General features: G+C 39.2%; 1 protein-coding gene across 1 annotated transcript in view; it reads right to left on the bottom strand.

Annotated features, from left to right (window-relative positions):
* CLSTN2 (calsyntenin 2) overlaps positions 1-22,983 on the bottom strand; it is a gene marked incomplete at both ends in the record, with an annotated part of 271,873 nt that overhangs the window by 87,670 nt on the left and 161,220 nt on the right. Inside the window, 4 exons of the mRNA XM_083364326.1 lie at positions 2,482-2,667; positions 5,946-6,095; positions 12,262-12,470; positions 13,284-13,479. Coding sequence (XP_083220452.1) covers positions 2,482-2,667; positions 5,946-6,095; positions 12,262-12,470; positions 13,284-13,479 — 741 coding nt within the window. The remainder of the gene's footprint in view (positions 1-2,481; positions 2,668-5,945; positions 6,096-12,261; positions 12,471-13,283; positions 13,480-22,983) is intronic.

Genomic DNA, 22,983 nt, shown 5'->3' on the forward strand with positions numbered 1-22,983 from the left:
CACTTCATTTTCTCATTTTAATGACAACAGACATTTTTTGCATTTAATCTTCTCAAGCTTAATTCCTGTCCATTAAAAGAGTATTAGTGGTAACAGCAGGATTAAGTAAGTTTGTAGATAGTCACTGTCAGGATGACAAGAGGCTAAGCTATATAGACCAGCAGCCCTGTTTTAATTATATTTTAATTTATACAAATAACTATTATCTATATAATCATGCTATTTATATTTTTAACATGTGGGGTATGGGTATGTCAACCTAATAATCAATAATTTGTTTCTTCAAACTCTTTCACAATAGATAATTTCTTAAACTATGACCAATATCACTTTATACACTGATTACAAAAATTAATAACAATAAAAAGAAAAATAAATTGTCCACCATTATATGAACCTTCTCTTTGTTGGCTCAGAATTAACTGGATGCATATGGAGGTTCACTACCAATACTAACACTTCTTTTACCCAGATGTGCTCAGACATACTATGGCACATTTCAGGAAAGAGTACACAGACTATTATAGAGGATCCAAAAAAAGAGAAAGGAATAGAATATTGAAAGTCACTTTCCATTACTGGGGTGACTTATTTTTCCTTCCTTCCTTCCTTCCTTCCTTCCTTCCTTCCTTCCTTCCTTCCTTCCTTCCTTCCTTCCTTCCTTCTTTCCTTCCTTGCTTCCTTGCTTCCTTCCTTCCTTCCTTCCTTCCTTCTTTCCTTCCTTGCTTCCTTGCTTCCTTCCTTCCTTCCTTCCTTCCTGACAAGAAGCAATGGATGGAAACTAATCAACCTAGAACTAAGGAGAAATTTCATGACAGTTAGAACAATTAATCAGTGGAACAACTTGCTGCCAGGTGTTGTGGGTCTCCATCAGAATAAGATCTTGAGGTTAGTTCAGAATAAAAAGAGATTGGACAACCATTTGTCTGAAATGTTACAGGGCAATGGTGGGATTCAGCCAGTTTGCACCACTTCAGCAGAATCGGTAGCTAATTTTTTGTTGCCCAGGCCCAGATTAGGCTTCCAGAAGCGGCATCCACACAGAGAACTGATTGTTCACATATTTGAATCCCACCACTGGTATACGATTTCCTGCTTGAGCAGGGGTTGAACTAGAAGACCTCCAAGGTCCTTTCTAAATCTGTTATTATGTTACTTTTCTGCTTAATACTCTATTATTTTCTACATACAATATGGAAAGTCCATTGCTGTTTACAAGATTTGTGCTGGAATTTGCAACTGTTTTGATATATAACAGCTGTTGGTTGGATAATGTTGGGATTGAAGTCATCAACTTCCCTCCGCCCTGTGCGCTCCCACAGGGAGGGCCTCCTCAGGGTGCCACCGGTCAGAGAATGTCGTCTGGTGGCCCCCAGGGGGAGGTCCTTCTCTGTGGGCACACCGGATTTGTGGAACCGTTTGCCGGTTGAGCTCCGGATGGCGCCCGACCTTCGCTCCTTCCGACGCGATCTGAAGACCTACTTGTTCGAACAATCCGGCCTGGCCTGATGGGGATGGGTTTGGATTTTAATATTGTTTTAATGTATTTTAACTTACTCTTGTTAGTTTCTGGGCACCCTGTTTAATCTCTTTTAATGTTTGTATTCTTGTGGCAGTTCCAATAAAGGCATTTGGCTTAACTGAGAAATTCAATTTGGTAACTTCAACTTAGTGATGAAGATTACTTTAAAAAGTCTAAAGAGCCTTTTCACTATCTTTGCAGAGCCCCAGTAAAAGAATTGTATTAATTAGTTAACAAGCTGGGTATCTGGTCATCTGTATCCTTCTACATAAATAAATGGCCTATTTTCCCTGATATACTGATGATGAGAAGGATCAAGTTCTATCATAATAATTCAGCAAATATTTCAAAATAAGTTTTACTGCTGACTATGTACCAAGCAAATCCATTTTTTCCAAGAATATTGTTTATATGAATTATCTATGCACTTATTACTGGCTTCAGGCATGCTAACTGCAGACATGTGATCCTTGTCCCCATATAATCGAAGATCAACAGAAAAGAAATGTGCCTTTTAGTTTCCACATAAATACCAGCATTGTCACTAAAGGTAAAGGTAAAGGTTCCCCCACACATGCGTGCTAGTTGTTTCCGACTCTAGGGCCCAGTGCTCATCTCCATTTCAAAGCCAAAGAGCCAGCGCTTGTCCAAGGACGTCTCCGTGGTCATGTGGTAGGCATGACTAGACGCCAAAGGCACATGGAACGCTGTTACCTTCCCACCGTAGTAGTCCCTATTTTTCTACTTGCATTTTTACGTGCTTTCGAACTGCTAGGCTGGCAGAAGCTGGGATGAGTAACAGGCGCTCACTCTGTTACGCGGCACTCGGGATTCAACCCACCAAACTGCCGACCTTCTGATCAACAGGCTCAGCATCCTAACCCACTGAGCCACTGTGTCCCTAGCATTGTCACTACCAGCTCATAAACACCCAGAATTATACATAAATTAATTTGTACCACATAATTTCTGCAGAGATTTCTCCGAATACGTCTCACGATCACAGCCTTTTCCAATATAGTTGGTCTGAAGCTCAACAGTGGCATGGATAGAAGAAACAGGTCCATCACAAGTCTCCAGGTGAATAATGGGAAATAAAGGCATGCTCCCCGAACTAGGCTTATATTCAATATGTCTTTTCCAGTCTAAAAATAGAAATATTACTACATACTACAACACGGCCAACAATGTAACATGTTTTATGTCTACAGACTTATTTGTATTTTGTGCATTTTTAGAAACAGAAGTGAGATGCTTGTGTTTTAAAAAATCAAGGACCTAGTCAGAAGTGAAATTTAAACAAACATTTCATTAAATAATATGTCAACTGCAGATTTCTTTGTTCCCAGCTGTGTAAACAATAAATAACTTAATGTAAAAGTCAACCAAACTCAACAAAATTGTTGGGAAGCTGTTCAAAGGCTGCCAAGATAAGATTTTATAATAAAGATATTTGTTTTAGTTCCATTCTATTCAAAGGGGATACACACTGAAATCATACATACTGTACATTTTCAATCTGTTCAGGTGTTGAGATTTACCACATTGCTATAATGACTTTCACTTTCCAAGCAGACATTCATCTGAATGCGTGCAGGAGATAAGCTGGGCTAGCTTTTCTCTTGCAGACATTTGTACCGAATCCTGAAATGTTATAGGAAAACCTTCAATTGTCTGGATGATATCTGCAGGGAATAAAAGTTAAGTTTAGATTATGCTTGAATGTGGCTTTAAAGTGCTTTCCTATTCTTTAGATTCTAGGTCAGATCTTATTTTTTCCCATCAGGCATTTGACTTATCTCGTGAGTCTACACACCTTGTTGCAAAGTAGCTGCATAGATAGGTTTTAATAAACTTCCTGGTGCATTCAAGCTATATATGAGGATAGTTCAGGGTTAGTCTATTTTCATAACCAGCATGTTCACTGATTAAATTTTCCTTGGCCAAGAACCCTTAGTGTATTCCAGGAAACAAAATTCTGATTCTACAATTATTTCCACATGTGGAATGCTTTACAAATACAGGAGCAAGACTACTCCATACCCTTAATTACAAAGTGGCAAGCACATACATACTCTAACAAAACCTCATAAACACATTTATATTTCAGTGAACTTCACTTATGTATAAATATACATATTCATATATTACTAATTCAATGCCTGCCTCTTTTCTTTTGACCAAGACCTGTTATGTTTCTCATTGCAAAAATTTAAGTCATGCTATTAGACAAGCCATAAATTTAGCAAAATCATTTTATATTAATAACTCTTTTGGTTCTGTAATATTTTGAGGGATATAAACATTTTTAACAGTTTGATGATTCTAATTGTCTTTCCCTAGCCACAAAAATTCTAATACAGACATGATGAAGTAGACTCAGAAACACTTGTAACAATGGGTCAGATATAGTGATTTGCAATAAGAGTCACTGCTTTAAGTTGAATGATATCACTCAATGCCCTTGATCTAAAGATACTTTTAGTTATATTTTTCCAATGCTATGGATTTGTTCATACTGTATATTTATGTATTATGGAAGGATAGGAGAAAGCTATCCATTTCTATATTATTTAAATTCCTAAAGTGTTTTTAAATTTATGCCATAATACATTGCCAAACACATGAATGTAATATATATTAATATTCCTCTTCCCTCCCTCTCTCCTTTTCTTCCTTTCTCCAAGAAAAAAAATACATTCCTACATCAATACATCAATATTGGTTAATATCGTTCACTGTGCCATGTGAAGAAGTGATATAACAGCTGTTCAGAATTTCCCAGCACAAAATAAATCCTATGATTTGTCATAAATTTCAACATGTTAAAGTATTATTTGCAACCTGAAAATCTAACTTTATTTCAATTCAGTGCAGTTTGGAACATTAATACTTTTATAGACCTTTCACCCCCTTCATGGATTACTGCCCTGTCATGGCGAAGGGGCTTGTGTAATTCATTGAAGCTAGTGAGCCAAGAAAGTTGTAACAGCTGAGATTAGGAAGGACAAACTACTAAAAACAAGTCCCAAACTGTATTCGCTCTGCCAACATTTACAATGTTGTAAGTTGACTTTTACGATTTTGGGAAAAAAAAGATCTCACTCTCAAGGACAAGAACTTTTGACTTCTGTAGCCTTAAGACGTAGTATAATATACTGCTCAAAAAATAAAGGGAACACTTAAACAACACAATGTACTGTATTTAATAGTAGGATGTCTTATCTTGTGTTCCCTTTATTTTTTTGAGTAGTATATAAGTATATATATTCTTATATTGTATATCATCAGCAAATGCCATCCGGAGAAAGCTTACATATTAATTCATAAATGGGAATATGGAAAAGAAATAGACCATATTTATATTTCTGTTCAAGATGATACACTTCTCGCTCTGTATAAAAAAATCTTTTTAAGCACCTGGGAACATTAAAAAGGAATGTGACCTAGATATGTTACCTGAGATACTTTTATATTATGTTTGCATTGATTTTAATGGATCATTAAATAGGTCAGACTTGATACTTAATCAGTCACAAAGACAATGCTAAAAATAAACCCTTGGCTGTTATTGCATGCTATGTACAAAACATAAAACATGCCTAATTATTCTTTCTTTTGAAAAATATAGATTTACCATAGATTTACATGATCAAATAATTTATTATCTGTATTTTGAAACCAAATATTTCAGATCCCATGGGCTGAATTAAAACATCATAAGACTCTGTTCTAATCCATCAACTTATAACTTTCAAGTCTTGGCCCAAATTCTACATACTAATGGAATTACTCTTTGGATACATTTTCAAATTACTGAAGACTGGCATGGATGCCAGTGCTACTACAATGGAAAAGTTAGGATTTTGAGTGACTCTTTGTGCTGAACAGGAGAGAGAGATTCTGCTCCAAATTTCTGGTGAGAACATTCTAGCTCACACCTATTTTTAAGGCCTTATTATTATAATTATTTGGGCTAGTGACAGCCAATTGTATTGGCATTATTACTCTGAGCCTACCAACTGCTCATTTATGAAAACCAGAAACAACTGAAAAATGGTCACCAAGCTTCTGTATAAATTGTTGGTTTTATTGGTTTTATTAACACCATTGGTGGATTCCTTTCACTGCTGATGGCAGTTGTTTTATTGTACTGTAGCTGATCAGTTGATCAGTTGAGTCTAGCAGCCAAGCATTTCTTATTGGTGGTTTAATTTAGCCAACTTCATAGTTTTTAAATAATATCAGATTATAACCAGCACTGAGCAAATAAATTGTATACTTCATTTTAAAAAACTAAAAATTAAATTATGATTAAGTTTTTGCTACTTTAATTTTTTTCTTCTTTAATTCTTATTTATTTCCAGTACAAAATGTATAATTAAATTAACACTTACATTTAATAATGACACACAATTATTACCTTGCCATCCAGGTTTACACACAGGTTTAACTTCAACACGTACCAGGACATCTTCAGTTGCACGTTTCTGCCCACAGTCAAAAGCTGTTACCATTATTTCATACTGATGCTCTTTGTCATAACTGAGCTTTTCAGTATTTCTGATATTCCCTGTAGGTATAACACAGAACAATAAATAGCTATTATTTCATTGCCAACTTACTGGACTAGTGCAATTTACTATAATGAAATTTATAAAAATTGCCAGTAGTCTACAAAAGAATTTCTATATAAAAGGAAATGGGGACAAAACGCTAGAAGAAAAACTGATCTTCATGGGACCTTTTCTTAAATTGTACTTTTTATTTTATTTTCCTCAAAGTTCTTCAGAACTTTACAATCAAACTATCTTTTTATACAAGGTGGACCTGACTCTTTAGATTAGGTTCATCAGACACAGAGAAAATAGCAAAGTGTGACAAGCATAGTTTGAAATAGAAACATACTGAATGCAGCACTTGTGTTGAAAATGTGTACCAGCCTCTGCATTAAGGTCACATCTCTAGGCCAATGCAACATGAAAAGGTATGTATAGATACAATGTCTCTTTGATGAATTAATATGACACATAGCACCTTCAGCAAAATTAAATTAATCATAATATTAATAATTCTATTCTTTGATTATTGCCTGGTGTCTGGAAGACTCTGTCATGTTAAGAGTTCCTCTTACAATAGAAATAGTTATAGCATTTAGACTTATATACTGCCCCATAGTGCTTTACAGCACCCTCTGAGCAGTCAGCATATTTCTCCCAACAATCTGGGTTCTCATGTTACTGATCTCAGAAGGATGGAAGACTGAGTCAACCTCGAGCCCTGTCAGGATCAAACTCCAGAGTTTGCTTTCAATACTGCATGCTAACCATTACCCCACCAGTGTTCTTGAATTGAATGTATGGGAAATGGCCAAAGACTGGACTAATTAACAACAACAATGGCAATCTGGAGGTTTAGTTTCTTCTTGTTGCTGCCTCTCCAGTTTCCTCACTTCTACTTCACTGGCAAGATTTATTTTGGTTGCTAATGGCTTTTGTCAATATTTATGGTAAATTTGACCAGTACTTCACTTAATTTACTCAATATTGCAAAAGATCTTTTTCATATCATCAAAAAACTGGGTTTCAACTTTCAGCTAAAGGGAAGATTCAGCCTTGGCCCAATTTGGCCCAAACTGGTTCTTCTTACAGTTCACACAATAGTGACTATTTTCAAGCAATGATCTGAAGGCGTCTCTTTCTCACTGTTTATCATTGTTCTATTTTCACAGCCATTCATTGTGAAAGACCATTCATTTAATATTCTGTCTTCACTGTCATTAGACTTCATGAACTTGCCCAAAGTAATTCCTTTCTAAAATTAATCTTTGTTTTCTTTACTACTCTAGCATATTGTCCATTTTCACCTGTTCCAGATTCCATGAAAACAATTTGCTTTCCATGCTCCTTCGCCATCAACTGTGAGTAATTCCCTAAACATGCTGATTGACATTATTCTTTTTTTAAAAAAAATCTCCATATATATTTACCTTCTAATTTTGTTTTCTTAATTAAGTTCTCTAAATTTCCTATATGCATACATCAGATTCTTAATGTATCAACCTCTAATTTTGATTCCAGATATTCTTCCTTTCATTTTTACTATACTTATTTCCTTTTTCTTTCCATTATTAAACTTTTCATTTGATTAACTGAATTTTCTTCTTAACCATTCTCTTTTTCTCATTTTTCTTAGAATTAACTCTGCTTTCCTTTTAAGATAGCTACCATTTAACTAATTACTTACAAGCTATCATTTCATCTGCCTTCAGGTCAGTTTTGACTCCCAGAGACTGCTTGAATAAGTCCATGGCAAAAGAAAAACATTAAAAATTTTAGGCAATTGTAATATAATTATTGCAATACCAGCAATCTAACATATGGAGATTAGAATGGCCCCAAACCCAGTTAGCCTTCCATGAGGCCCTAAAAACCAAGCTATGCTCCTGAGCTTGGGGTGCTGAGTGTGTTAAAGGACTCCATTTCCTGGCTGTATTGCTAGCTAGCTAAGTATATTGCTCCTGTGTATATTTAATCTGGATGTTTTAATGGATTTACTCTTATAGCATTTTTTAATTTTAATATTTCTTTTAAACTGTGGGTCACCCAAAGATACTGACTAAGAAGGCTACAGAAATTGAATGAATGAATAATAAATAAATAAAATCTGTTTACATAAATACACATTTTTTTCTTTACAGGCTTTTAAGTTCACCTTTTTAATCTTTTCCTATTTTGGAACTACAACATCAATTGATTGAAAATAGTTTTTTTCCTGATTGAAGAAAAAAAAGATCCAGACTTGTTTATATTTGAAATCCCAGTTTACTGATTTCAGAGCTAGCATCTTCAATTGAAGAATCAAGTTTTAACAGGAAAGGCACTGACCTATGTTCATACTTAAATGATGGTCACAGTCCATAATAATGATATATTCCATGCACCCTCGGGAAGCACTCCTTAGCTATGTACTTAATTTCAAACTGAATCTATATTATAAGGTTTCATTCAAAATCTCATTCCATCAACTTTGCACTGACTCCAGCCAGCTTGAAAACAGCCTCCAAGAGAACAATATAGGAAACTAGCTCGTTCTAGTGACAGCTAAATAGCTAACAACTTACTTCACTCTCCAAGGTCTGGCAGTCATTCTAACCATTAAAAGAAATCTCTGTACAGTTGGCCTACATCATAACCACAGTCCCAAGTAACACACTGCTTTTAATGAATAAACTCCTGATGATGACATAAATCTTAATATCCCCTAAAGCTAAATAAAAAGTTGCAACTGTTAACATACATGCTTTAGAAGATTGGTTTCTAAAAAGCCTTTTAATCATTCAAGAAAGATCACCAGAGCCACAAAACGCTTACAGAGAAAGGAAATAAATATTTCCAACGAGATCTCTAGCTTTATGGGGCTCAAATATAAGTGTGGGAACTGCAAACTCTGAAGGACTATTCTTTTCTTTTAAATGTTGCACAGTGTTCTGTATTCATGATCTCATTGCTCATAAACAAGATTACAGTAATCAAAGCCAAGAAATTGCAACTTAGTTACCATATTTTGCTCCACTTGAAGTCTCTAGAGTAACCACATTGTATTAGTAAGTTGGGATGTAACCAAGGCATGGGTACTAATGTCTAACTAGCTCAAGAATGGATAGAGTTTGCAAAAGAGGTCTTATGCAACCATCATAAACCAGGAATTGAGAGATATGTGTAATCAAGAAGCATGCCCAGATTACAGTTGTACTGTAAAGTAATGGTGCAGCTTCAACTGGAACAAGCTGAGCTCCAGTCCTAGACCTGACTACAATATAAATGTGAAATACAGCTCAGAGGATGTTGAAATAATATGTTGTTCTTCATCCCCTCTACAGCAAAATTGGTCAATGTTTGTGTGATTGTCTTTTGCTCCAATCTACTGTATATCACTTTATATTTATTTAAATTAAACCAAATATAACAATTGGTTGACTCCAAGGATATGTTAAAACCAGCTTCATCACCTTCAGAAGATATGTAGAAGAAGTTCAGTTCAAGGCCCATTTGTCTTGACAGATTTGACTTGTGCTCCAAATCCCCAGTGCCCAATAATTTAAATCCATCTCTCCTGACAACACTGTCTCATCTACACACTGGCATTCATAAACTATGCTTGACTAATTGGCAGGTAATATTTTGAAGAATACTAACATAGCACATGTTCCTAGATTACAGCCTCTACCTAGATGCCTATTTTTGACTTTTACAATTCCCCAAGTATGTTTCACAGTGTCATTGAATCCAATATGGATTATGACCACTATTGTGTAGTGGGCTTTAGCAGGCAAGGAGCAGACCAGCATAGTTACAACATCATTTATTGACTCAAGCCAGAACTGGAGAACTGCAGGCAATTGCCTGTAATTTATACTCTGAACCCATAGGGCCTTAACCAATCACAATACTTGAAAAGCCGACCCAAATATGAATGTTTAAAGTTTCCCTCTAAAACAGTTGGAGTTATCAGTCAGGATCATCTAAAGGTTAGTTTCATTTTAGCTTCACAAGCAATTGGAGTTAAGTTAGTTTCACTTTAGCAGGGCCTAACACAACTTATATATATCCAATAGATAACAACCACCCTAACCTTAACACTTTTATAAAGATCGAATTGTTCATAGCCAAAGTCCATCTGCCCTTTAGAAAAGTATCCTTAACAAGAAATTATGTGAATTAATCATCCAGGCATTGGGTCTCTTCAACAGGAATATCTCCTTTATCCACAAAATGATGTCAACCCTTTCCAAGACTATCAAGAGAATTATCAATTTGACAGTAGAATGTTGCTATCATATCTCAGAAGATTTAATCTACATATCAATCTGGCTGCATAACAGCTCAGTCATATTGGTTTCAAGGAAATTTATGATGTGCTTCCTGAAATCCAGGAGCTTGTTGCACTGAATCAAAACACAATGTGCAGAGGCCTGATAATTATACATTGTGCAATCCATATGAATTTTTTTTCCTGTTCTTTAGAAACTATTTGACCTGAACACTAATCCACAGATTCAACTCACTGTTGCTAAATTCACCTTGATGCTCAGTCTTTAAAGGTAAGAGGTGAGATTCTTTTTCCTTTCTCTTGAATACTATTCTGTAAAATTAGTTCATAAAATTCCTAATCTGAGCATTTATATTCCAGAAAATGGAAAAAATATAAATATTGTCCAGAATTAATTCTGAGCAAGCGTGATTTGCATTACTCAAAAAAGCAAGCTTGGAAATGAAAAACTACAGCTTCTTAAATGATCTAGACGTTACTGTATACTGTATGAGACTTTGTTTTAGAACACTTTTAATAAAGAACTAGGCTAATAGTTTTTTATTACATAATATAAATTATATTGAATGTCTTCTTTCATAGAATATACAAAATATCAGTCTTTCAATTAAGCTATTGAAATATGAGGACCAATATAAGCATGTGTAGAGCACTTAGTGGGGCAAATGATAGCACCTCCGTTATATATCACATGTAAAGGGTAAGTTACACACCTGTGTATGTTATGTTTTTACATAACTGTATTACTGTGACATTATTTTAATGTCATCGAACACATAGTCTCTAACTGCCATCTGAATTTCACCAGTCCTAACTTTTTCCCATTATCCTCTGACTCTGAGCTATGCACTGTGAAAAAGCAGTTCAGATAGAGATAGAGGTCAGTGTCAAATGGGAAATTGCTTCCTCTAAAGCAGTGCAACATAAAATGGCTTCTAAGAGAAAACAAAGGCTTTGCACACATTTTCAATTTATAATTTTGAGCCACTAATAGAATTTCAGAAATAAAAATCCTCATTATTTCCAGCACCCTGGAAATAATTTTACATGAATGTATGTTCTAGCAAAACTAATAAATTTGTCTACTCAAGGCATAATAATTTAAACACAGAATGTATCCAATCATATATTAATGAAAAAAATATGGTTGATGTGCAACCTTGGGAAAAGACCTATGGATTTGTTTAAAAAAAATAATTGTACATTTGCCTCTTCAAACTATGAACTCACTGAAAATAAATAAATTTAGTTAACTAAGATCAGGAACATTGGGAATGAGGTATCTGTAACATGGAAGGCCAAAATACCTCATAGCTGAGGTTCTACACAATCTCAGTTTTAATGTTTTACAATAAAAACATCTAAAATGATTGAAATCCTATAACATGTTGGCATTATTTTATCAATAATATGAGACATCAGAATATTTAACTATTTGGGATAAATATACTGATACTCTATGAAAATCTTTCAGATATTAATTATTATATTTTTTGCAAAAATATTGTTCTTACTATTTCATTAAATGGAGTCTGGTGCCTGAAAAGCTTGCTTCCTCCTTGCTTAGAAGTTAATTTTCTCTAAGAAGGTATTCTTACTGAATCCTCTAGGTGATTAAAAAAAAGAAAATAGTTCTGAATATTAAACAAACATCCACTAGATACTCAGAATGAATAGTAGAGTCTGAAGAATGTTGTACTAATTCTAAGCAGGATTGTCCTAAGTGGATTGCAGTTGGTTGACAAATATGGCTAATCAACTGAAGCCATTTCCTTTTTCAAGATAAAATAGGAAAATTAGAAGCCACCATAACACCAACATTGATAGAAAAATAAATGCTTTCTAGAAAGATATCTCTTAGGATATAGTTCAAAAAATGCATTACGTGTCAAATGTCAAGCACTCACCATTCCTATCAATAGCAAATGGAACATCAGTTGTGACAATTTCATAATTGCATATCTGGCTGTATTGAGGAGAACAGTCTTCATCCATGGCTTCTACCTGTAACACACTGTCGTAGATCTTTCCTTCTGTCACTGTAGCTTTATAAGATGCTTCTTTAAAAGCAGGTGCAAATTCATTAGCATCTTTTACTTGGATATGGACCACAGCTCTAAAAAGAAAGACTATAATTCTCAATTTCTACTTATTTTCTAAATCCACCGTAGCATGGACAGTTACATTTTATGTTTAAATTTTATAAAGAATTGTTGATAAAAAAATACAATCTCTATAAGAAAAATGGGTAGAAAATATCTTAAGTTTGAAGACCTACCAATAGTTAATAGAATTAAAATATGTATTTTATTGAACTACTTATTTAAACTAATTTTTGGATTAACTTCAGTTTTCACTGCAATTCTCTATTATTTTATTTGCTTTTACGTACATGTTAAATATTGCAATTCTTACAATATTATTCCGAGATTGCCATGTATACTGAATATAACCAACACTTTAAAAGTTCACATTGTTAAATCAAGAACACTTGCATTTTTTATTTAGAATATGATTATAAATTACTAAGAATCCAATATAAACAGTAGAAATTCAGTTTACATTATGATCTATATTATAAATTACATGCAAAAAATGAAGGGAAATCAAAATAATCTGGGACATATAAGCTAAGTAATAACTTTTTAAATTTCAAAAAGCAACTGATCATTTACTAATAGGTAAAAGAAAGTATATAGCTATTACATCTGTAGACATGAGTAAAATAATTGCTATTCTAGCTAAATGTACTATTAAAGAAACCAGTTTTCCTTGGTCACAGTGCAAGAAAAAAAATTCACATACAGTCCTATGAAAAAGATTTTTGTTTTAATTTCTTCTTTAGCAACAGTGATGAATGTTAAAAGGATCTATTCAGCCTGAATTGTTAGTGTACATCCCAAAGCCCACACTTCTGGTTGTCACTCACTTGTGAGATTTTTTCCAGTTTGTTCCACTAGACCCTGTGCCACAGTCATATGCCTGAATGATAAATGTATACTCCTTCTGCAATTCACAGTCAATTGGACTTCTTGCTCGAAGCTGACCTTCTCCAGATGTCTTGTTTAGGACTACAGCTTCAAAGGGCATTTCTTGTCCATGGATTTTAAAAGCACAGATTTCACCTATAAGAAATAACAAAAATGAAATGAAAAGATCCAGAAAAATTACATGATCATTGTGCAAGCAGTTTATAACCCATTGTTTGAAAGAGTTTGGTATTTCTAACGTTCTTATGTTTAAAAGACAATACTTTTCTAAATACGATTAACTAAGAAATGTTATCAACTGACTTGTCATGACTAATATACAAAATAAAGTTGTAATTCAAAAATATTGGATATTTAATTTTCTTTATACTTTGTTAAAAGCAGAATCCTCTATAGATAACATTGGGGACACAGTGTACACACACACACACACACACACACACACACACACACACACATAAACATATATATATTCATGGTGCATACATATTATATAATATTATAATAATATTATAATAATATATATAATAATTATAAGGGAGACCTTGTGTCCACGGGAGGCCACCGTTCCCCAGATAGTCGGGTGTGAGTCTCTCTTTTTGAGATGCGGCCCTGGTGCTCAGTTGGGCTTGCTGCTGGTGTACCTTTCGCCTAGTCACGCAGCAGCAGCCCTGCCTGAGCTTCTCAATGTCCTCTCTGGGTTGGTGATTGAGTTCCCGAAACTTATAGTTTTGGGGGACTTCAATCTACCATCTCTGGGAGGATCATCCGAGTTGGCTCAGGAGTTCATGGCTTCCATGACTGCCATGGACCTGACGCAAGTAATTTTGGGACCGACTCATGAGGGAGGCCACACCCTTGACTTAGTTTTTTTATCTGGACGGTGGTTAGATGATCTTGGTGGGGGCTCCCCGATTGTTATGCCCCTGTCATGGACCGATCATCATCTCCTGCGGCTGGTCTTCCGTTTTGCCACCCCCCGCCGTGGGTGTGTGGAACCTATCAAATGGTACCGCCCCAGACGCTTAATGGATCCCCAGAGGTTCCAGGCGGCACTGGGGTCCCCACCTGCCTCCCTTGCTCACAGCTCGGCAGATACCTTAATGGAAGCCTGGGAAAGGGCAGCCACTGAGGCTCTTGACCGAGTTGTACCCCTGCGGCCCCTGACCCGGTGCAGTTCCCGTCGAGCCCCATGGTTCTCTGTGGAGCTCCGGGAGATGAAACGTCGGAGACGGGGCCTAGAGAGCAGTTGGAGATCCAGCCGATCCGAATCCGATCGATTGCGACTAAGAACCTATATTAGGTCTTATCTCGCTGCGATAAGGGAGGCGAGGTCTAACCACTTCGCCGCCCTTATCGCGTCCGCAGATAATTGCCCGGCCGCCCTGTTTAGGATGACTCGCTCCCTCCTGAATCAGGAGGTGAGGGAGGATCCCTTACAGGGTCGTGCCGAGGAGTTTAACCAGCATCTGTCGGACAAAATCGCTCAGATTCGGACCGGTCTGGACTCTGACTGGGCAGAGTCTGTCGAGCAGGACACGGGTGGTCTTGTCGATATCACCTGGGAGGAGTTTGATTCTGTGACTCCGGAGGAAGTGGACAGGATCATAGGGAGGCTGAGCACCACCACATGTTTATTGGACCCGTGCCCTTCCTGGCTGGTTTATGCAGCCAGGGAGAGGACACGTACCTGGTTCCAGGCAGTTATATCGGCCTCTTTGAGTGAGGGTTGCTTCCCCGCCATCTTGAAAGAGGCGGTGGTGAGGCCTCTCCTCAAGAAGCCTGCCTTGGACCCAGCTATATTGAACAACTTTCGTCCTGTCTCCAACCTTCGCTTTCTTGCGAAGGTTGTTGAGAGTGTGGTGGCACATCAGCTCCCTCTGGTCCTGGATGAAGCGGATTATCTAGACCCATGCCAATCGGGTTTCAGGCCCGGGTACAGCACGGAGACGGCATTGGTCGCGCTGGTGAATGATCTCTGGAGGGCTCGGGACAGGGGGCATTCCTCTGTTCTGGTCCTATTAGACCTCTCAGCGGTTTTCGATACCATCGACCATGGTATCTTGCTGCGGCGCCTCCGGGGGTTGGGAGTGGGAGGAACGGTTTTGCAGTGGTTCTCCTCCTATCTCCGGGGATGCTCGCAGTCGGTGTTGGCAGGAGGGCAGAGGTCGACCGCGAGGTCTCTCATTTGTGGAGTTCCTCACGGGTCGGTCCTCTCGCCTCTCCTGTTCAACATCTATATGAAACCGCTGGGTGAGATCATTCGTGGCTTTGGAGTTGGGTATCATCAGTATGCTGATGATACCCAGCTTTTCTTTTTGACCCCAAACCACCCCAGTGATGCCCTCGCCATGATGTCCCATTGCCTGGAGGCGGTTCGGGTTTGGATGGGCAGGAACAGACTTCAACTCAACCCCGACAAGACCGAGTGGCTTTGCATACCTTCATCCCGGGTTTATTCGGACATTCCACCTCTCGTTATGGGGGGCGAATTATTACCCCCCATAGATAGGGCTCGCAACTTGGGAGTCCTCCTAGATTCACGGCTCACTCTGGAAGACCATATAGGAGCTGTGACTAGGGGGGCTTTCGCCCAGGTTCGCCTGGTGCGACAGTTGCGGCCCTATCTAAACCGGGATGATCTATGCACGGTCACTCACGCGCTCGTGACCTCACGACTAGACTACTGCAACGCTCTCTACATGGGGCTGCCCTTGAGGACCACCCGGAAGCTCCAACTGGCACAGAATGCAGCCGCGAGAGTTGTGTTGGGAGTTTCCCGATACTCCCATGTGACACCTCTGCTCCGTGAGCTGCATTGGCTGCCAGTTGTCTTCCTGGTGAGATTCAAGGTACTAGTTATGGTATTTAAAGCCCTACATGGCAGGGGGCAGGAATACCTTAGGGATCACCTGCTGCCAGCGTCAACTTCCCTTCGCCCTGTGCGTTCCCACAGAGAGGGCCTCCTCAGGGTGCCACCGGTCAGAGAATGTAGACTGGTGGCCCCCAGGGGGAGATCTTTCTCTGTGGGCGCTCCGGAGCTTTGGAACCAGCTACCGGTTGAGCTCCGGACGGCGCCGGATCTTCGCTCCTTTCGCCGCGATCTGAAAACATACCTGTTTGAACAAGCCGGCCTGGCCTGAGGGTGGGATTGCAGGGGTTTTTATTATCATTTTATTGGGGGTTTTATTAATCTATTTATTGTTTTTTATGGGCATGTATTTAATAACTTTTTAATTTTTGTAACTTTATGTTTTATTCTTGCCCTGTACACCGCCCTGAGTCCTTCGGGAGAAGGGCGGTATAGAAATATTAATAAACTGTTCCGGTGGCTGCGCGGCGCCAGAGACAGCCTTCCCGGGCTGCCTGCGGCTCAGCTGAGTTATTTTCGCCAGAAACAGCGCCGATCAGCTGTTCGGGCGAATTTGAAGCCCCCTCCTCGGGAGAAGAGGAGGGGGTGAGCTCCCAGGTAGGGGTAGAGTCCTCCGGGGCCGCCTGAGCTTATGGCTCGGGCGGCTGAAGGATTGAACTCCCCCGTAGCCTGGGTTGCTCCCAGCTGGCCAGCGCCTCTGCTCCTGATTTCTTGGAGCAGAGCCAGGCGTCTGCGACCACCCCTGCTTGAAGGAATGACTATGGATTAAAGGAGCAGGCAGAGCGGTACAAGAGGAGAAGGTGAAGAGGATTATTATATTTTACTCTCGAGCTTGATGGACTTTTTTAAACTTGAAGTGAAAGTGCGTCACAATTGAAAGTAAAAGATGGCGGCTAAACCTCCCCCTAAAACTCTTCGGAGTGCTGGAACTTCTCCGGTGCAACAATCATTATTGCAGGCGTTGCATCCTCCTGATGTATTGACATCGAAGGACTTACAAGATGCTCTTGAAAAACATACCCAGGTAATTTTGAAACTAATTAATGATAGATTTTGCACAGATGGAGGAGAAATTGGAGAAACTGGAGGAGAGAATGGAGGAGAGGATGGAACAGAAGTTCAGTGTGATGAAGGCAGACATCTTGTCTTCAGTGTATAAAGTGGCTGAATGTGTGGAAGATTTGGAGGAAAAAGTGGAAGACTTGACTCAAAAGAATGCTATATTAGAAGCAAAAGTATTGGAGAATGAAAATTTAAGAGACAAAATGGATAAAGAACTGAGTCTTGCTCAATATTACCAGATGCAGTTTGCCATTAGAATTAGAGGTTTAAAGGAGAATATTAAGGAAGATCTAAAGCAGCTGGTCTCTGAGGCTCTCGAAGTAGTATTGAATCAGCCAGCATCTGAAATAAAAGGAGGCATGGATAAAGTGTTTCGTGTGAATTCATGGATTGCTAGACAGAGAAAGTTGCCCAGAGATGTGGTGGTTTATTTTGCAAAAAGGGAAATCAGAGATGAAGTTATACGAGCTGCTTATGATACTAAAGTTGTGATTGCTGATCAAGAAGTTTTGGTCCTAAAAGAAATTCCTCCAAAGATTTTAAGGAGAAGGAAGGATTTTACATTTCTTGTGCAAGAGCTCAAGCAACGAGATATAAGGTTCAGATGGGAGATCCCAGCTGGGTTGATGGTGATGCATGAAGGTAAAAGGTACCGTTTGGTTACTGTGATGCAAGCGCGTGATTTTTACAATAATGTTTTAAAAGCAACTCCATTAACACTTCTGGAAGCTGCAAAGGGATCTGGAGAAGGAGAACATCAAGAGGCTGAAGATGGACAGACAGAGGAGAATGGTGTTGGAGGAGATCAAGTTACAACTTCGTTGGATGATCCTATGGAACAGAGGGTGACGCGTGCTGCTTTAAAACGATCAAAAAAGAGAAAAGAATGAGACTAGCAGAAGTCTATGGAACTTTTACAACGTACTTATAGCCAAGTAGTGGGAGGTGGGAAAAGATTTGGGTGAGGAATGCAAAATTTTATACAAGTTTAAAATCTAAGAGAGAACTTTTACAAAATGTTTTATAGATGGTTTTTAGATCCTAAAAAGTTAAGTATGTATTTGAATTATTAGCCTAAATGTTGGAGGTGTGGTGATGAAGACGTAATATATTTTTACATATGGTGGACTTGTAAAAAGGTTGAGGCTTTTTGGATAAAAGTTTGGTGGAACATACAGAAGATTTTTAAATGGAGGTTAAAGTTTTGTTCGCAACTTTTTTTGTTTGGAATAATTACAGATGTTACAGTTGTGGACATTAAGTTGATGTTGAATTTAATTACGGCAGCAAGACTTTTGATAGCTTAGTACTGAAAGAGGAACTGCCGACTACAGAAGAGTGGATTTTAAAGTTTTCCGACCTGGCTGAGGTGGCGAAGATTTTGGTCAATTTGAAAGATTATTTGTAAGAATGTTATATTATGGAATGGAGAAAATGGATTGAGTTTATCTAGAACAAGTATAGGGTTAAGAAGTATTATGTAGTATTTGAATAACTCCCTTTTTTTTTCTTCTCTTTGTATCTTGGGTTTTTTTTGTTTTTTTTTGTTTTTTTTTTGTTTTTTATATATATTTAATATTACTAAGGATTGTTTTATCCTATATAAGCTAGAGAGTGATAGATTTCAGAGTTTATGGTTGTTAGCATATGGTTGTTTATGTTTGCTTTTTTTATATATATACCTTGTATTTAGCTCTGGGAAGTGGGGGGGGAGGGGGGAGAGGAAGGGGGGAGGGAGAAGGGAGGGGGAGGGGGGATTTGTAAGGGGGAAAATTGTATGTTAAAACTTTTTAATAAAAAAAAGAAATATTAATAAACTAAACTAAACTAATATTCAGGGCACTGTCCTTTCATACTTCTGTACTTACCATTTTCTGAAAAGAGCTATTCACAGGATTATTCATATATTTTACCACATATAGTTATTTTAATTATTTTTTCTATGTCTAGATTCTCCACTGCAGGCAGTTAAGAATGAAGAATTTAGCCACCTGATTACTGATTTGCAATTTATCGTCCATGCTTCAAGAAATTTTACCAGTTTATGTATCGAAATTTTGTTAACTTATTAATCCAAGATAATGTGCTAGCTAAAGTTAAGTCGGCTTTAAATCTGGGCTATCAATATTTGATAAGTGCATAGTTTAGGGCTGTCAATATTTGATAAGTGCATATCCTTCAGATAAGTGCATATCCTTTAGATAAGTGATCTGAAGGAAAAGGATATAAGCAAAATAGTAAAATAATTGGAGAGATGAAGGGAACGTTTAATGCAAAACTGGGCATGATAAAGGACCAAAATGGCAGGGACCTAACAGAGGCAGAAGAGATTAAGAAGAGGTGGCAAAATTACATAGAAGAACTATACAAGGATGAGCTTAATGTCCCTGATAATCACAATGAGATGGTCACGGACCTCGAGCCAGACATCCTAGAATGTGAAGTGAAGTGGGCCTTAGAAAAGCTGAGCAACAACAAAGCTAGTGGAGGTGACAGTATTCCAGCTGAGCTATTCAAAATCTTAAAAGACGATGCAGTAAAAGTGCTACACTCAATTTGCCAGCAAATTTGGAAAACTCAACAGTGGCCACAGGATTGGAAAAGATCAGTTTACATTCCAATTCCAAAGAAAGGCAGTGCCAAAGAATGTTCAAACTATCGCACCATTGCACTCATTTCTCATGCTAGTAAAGTTATGCTTAAAATCCTACAAGCTAGACTCAAGCAGTATGTGGATCAAGAACTACCAGAAGTACAGGCAGGATTTCGAACAGGCAGAGGAACTAGAGATCAAATTGCCAACATACGCTGGATCATGGAGAAAGCTAGAGAGTTCCAGAAAAACATCTACTTCTGCTTCATTGACTATGCTAAAGCCTTTGATTGTGTGGATCATAACAAACTGTGGCAAGTTCTTAAGGAGATGGGCATACCAGACCTTCTTACTTGTCTCTTGAGAAACCTATATGTGGGCCAAGAAGCAACAGTGAGAACTGGACATGAAACCACTGATTGGTTCAAAATTGGGAAAGGAGTCCGGCAAGGCTGTATACTGTCGCCCTGCCTATTTAACTTATATGCAGAGCACATCATGAGAATGGCAGGGCTTGATGAATCAAAAGTTGGAATTAAGATTGCCAGAAGAAATATCAACAACCTAAGATATGCAGATGATACCACTCTAATGGCAGAAAGTGAAGAAGAACTAAAGAGCCTCTTGTTGCAGGTGAAGAAGGAGAGTTGAAAAGTTGGGTTGAAACTTAACATTAAGAAAACCAAGATCATGGCATCCGGCCCTCTAAATTCCTGGCAAATAGATGGGGAAGAAATGGAAGTAGTGACAGATTTTATTTTCCTGGGCTCCCAGATCACTGCAGATGGGGACTGTAGCCTAGAAATTAAAAGATACTTGCTCCTCGGGAGGAAAGTCATGGCAAATCTAGACAGAACACTAAAAAGCAACAAAAGTGCATATAGTCAAGGCTATGGTCTTCTCAGTTGCAATGTATGGCTGTGAGTTGGACCATAAAAAAGGCTGAGCACCAAAGAATTGAGGCCTTTGAACTGTGGTGCTGGAGAATACTCCTGCGAGTCCCTTGGACTGCAAGGCGATCAAACCGGTCAGTTGTAGAGGAGATCAACCCTGACTGCTCTTTAGAACAGCTGAAGCTAAAACTCAAATACTTTGGCCATGTAATGAGAAGGAAGGACTCACTGGAGAAGAGCCTAATGCTGGGAAATATTGAGGGCAATAGAAGAAAGGGACGACAGAGAATAAGGTGGCTAGATGGAGTCACTGAAGCAGTAGGCATGAGCTTAAATGGACTCCAGAAGATGGTAGAGGACAGGAAGGCCTGGAGGAATTTTGTCCATAGGGTCACGATCGGTCGGACACGACTTCGCAGCTAACAACAACAACAACAACATCTAATTCAGGTTGCCAATTAGTTTGATAACATTGTGTTATTATGTCATTAAAAAGAGTCAGACAGAAAGTATATTTGCTTTTTCTTTAACTTTCATCATAATCTCAGTAAATAAATTATCTAAAAAAAGTTCAATCTTCAAATGCCAGTAAACCTGTCTAATCTATACTTTTATATGCCGATGGGACAGATATGTTATCCTTTACTCAGATAGACCTAAGGAGAAAGTTGCAAGTGCTAGCAGGTCTTATCTCGCAGCGATAAGGGTGGCGAAATCCAACTACTTTTCCACCCTCATCGCGTCCGCAGATAATCGCCCGGCTGCCTTGTTCAGAGTGACTCACTCCCTACTGAACCAAGAGGTGAGGGAGGAACCCTTACAGGGTCGAGCCGAGGAATTCGGTCAATATCTGCTGGATAAAATCGCTTCGATTCGAACCGGCCTGGACTCCAACTGGGCAGAGTTGGAGGAACAGGACATGGACAGTCTTGTCAACGTCATCTGGGAGGAATTTGATCCTGTGACTCCGAAGGAAGTGGACAGGATTATGAAGAGGTTGAGCTCCTCCACATGCTTACTGGACCCGTGCCCTTCCTGGCTGGCTTATGCAGCTTGAGAGGGGACACGAGGCTGGTTTCTGGCGGTCATCTCTGCTTCTCTGAGTGAGGGTCACTTCCCCACCGCCTTGAAGGAGGCTGTGGTGAGACCTCTCCTCAAGAAGCCCACCTTGGACCCAACCTCATTGAATAACTTTCACCCAGTCTCCAACCTTCGCTTCCTTGCGAAGGTTGTTGAGAGCGTGGTGGCGCATCAACTTCCTCAGGTCCTGGATGAAGCGGTTTATCTAGACCCGTGCCAATCGGGCTTCAGGCCGGGCTACAGCACGGAGACAGAATTGGTCGCTCTGATGAATGATCTCTGGAGAGCCCGGGACAGGGGCCATTCCTCTGTCCTAGTCTTATTAGACCTTTTGGCGGCTTTCAATACCATCGACCATGGTATCTTGCTGCGGCGCCTCAGGGAACTGGGAGTGGGAGGCACGGTTCTGCGGTGGTTCTCCTCCTTTCTCCAGGGTCGCTCGCAGTCGGTGCTGGCAGGGGGACAGAGGTCGACCCCGAGGCCTCTCGTTTGCGGAGTCCCTCAGGGGTCGGTCCTCTCGCCTCTCCTGTTCAACATCTACATGAAACCGCTGGGTGAGATCATTCGTGGTTTTGGAGTAGGGTACCATTAGTATGCTGATGACACCCAGCTTTTCATCTCAACTCCAAACAGCATCAGTGATGCCCTCGACGTGATGTCCCGCTGCCTGAAAGCGGTCCGGGAATGGATGGGGAGGAACAGGCTTCAACTCAACCCGGACAAGACTGAATGGCTGTACGTACCAGCAAGCCAGGATACTCAGATCATTCCATCCCTTAACATCGGGGATGAGTTATTACCCCCTGTTGATAGGGCCCGCAACCTGGGTGTCCTCCTAGACTCGCAGCTATCCCTGGAAGATCACATAGGAGCTGTGACCAAGGGGGCCTTCTCCCGTGTTCGACTGGTGCGCCAACTATGACCATATCTGGACCTGGATGCCTTACGTACAGTCACCCATGCACTTGTGACCTCTCGCCTAGACTACTGTAACGCTCTCTACATGGGGCTGCCCTTGAGAGCCACTCGGAAGCTTCAACTGGTGCAAAGTGCACCTGCACGGACACTTTTGGGGGCCTCCCGATACTCCCATATCACACCTCTCCTCCGTACGCTGCACTGGCTTCTGGTTGCCTTCC

Source organism: Vipera ursinii (assembly GCF_947247035.1).
Source record: "Vipera ursinii genome assembly, chromosome: 5".
Lineage (NCBI taxonomy): Eukaryota > Metazoa > Chordata > Lepidosauria > Squamata > Viperidae > Vipera > Vipera ursinii.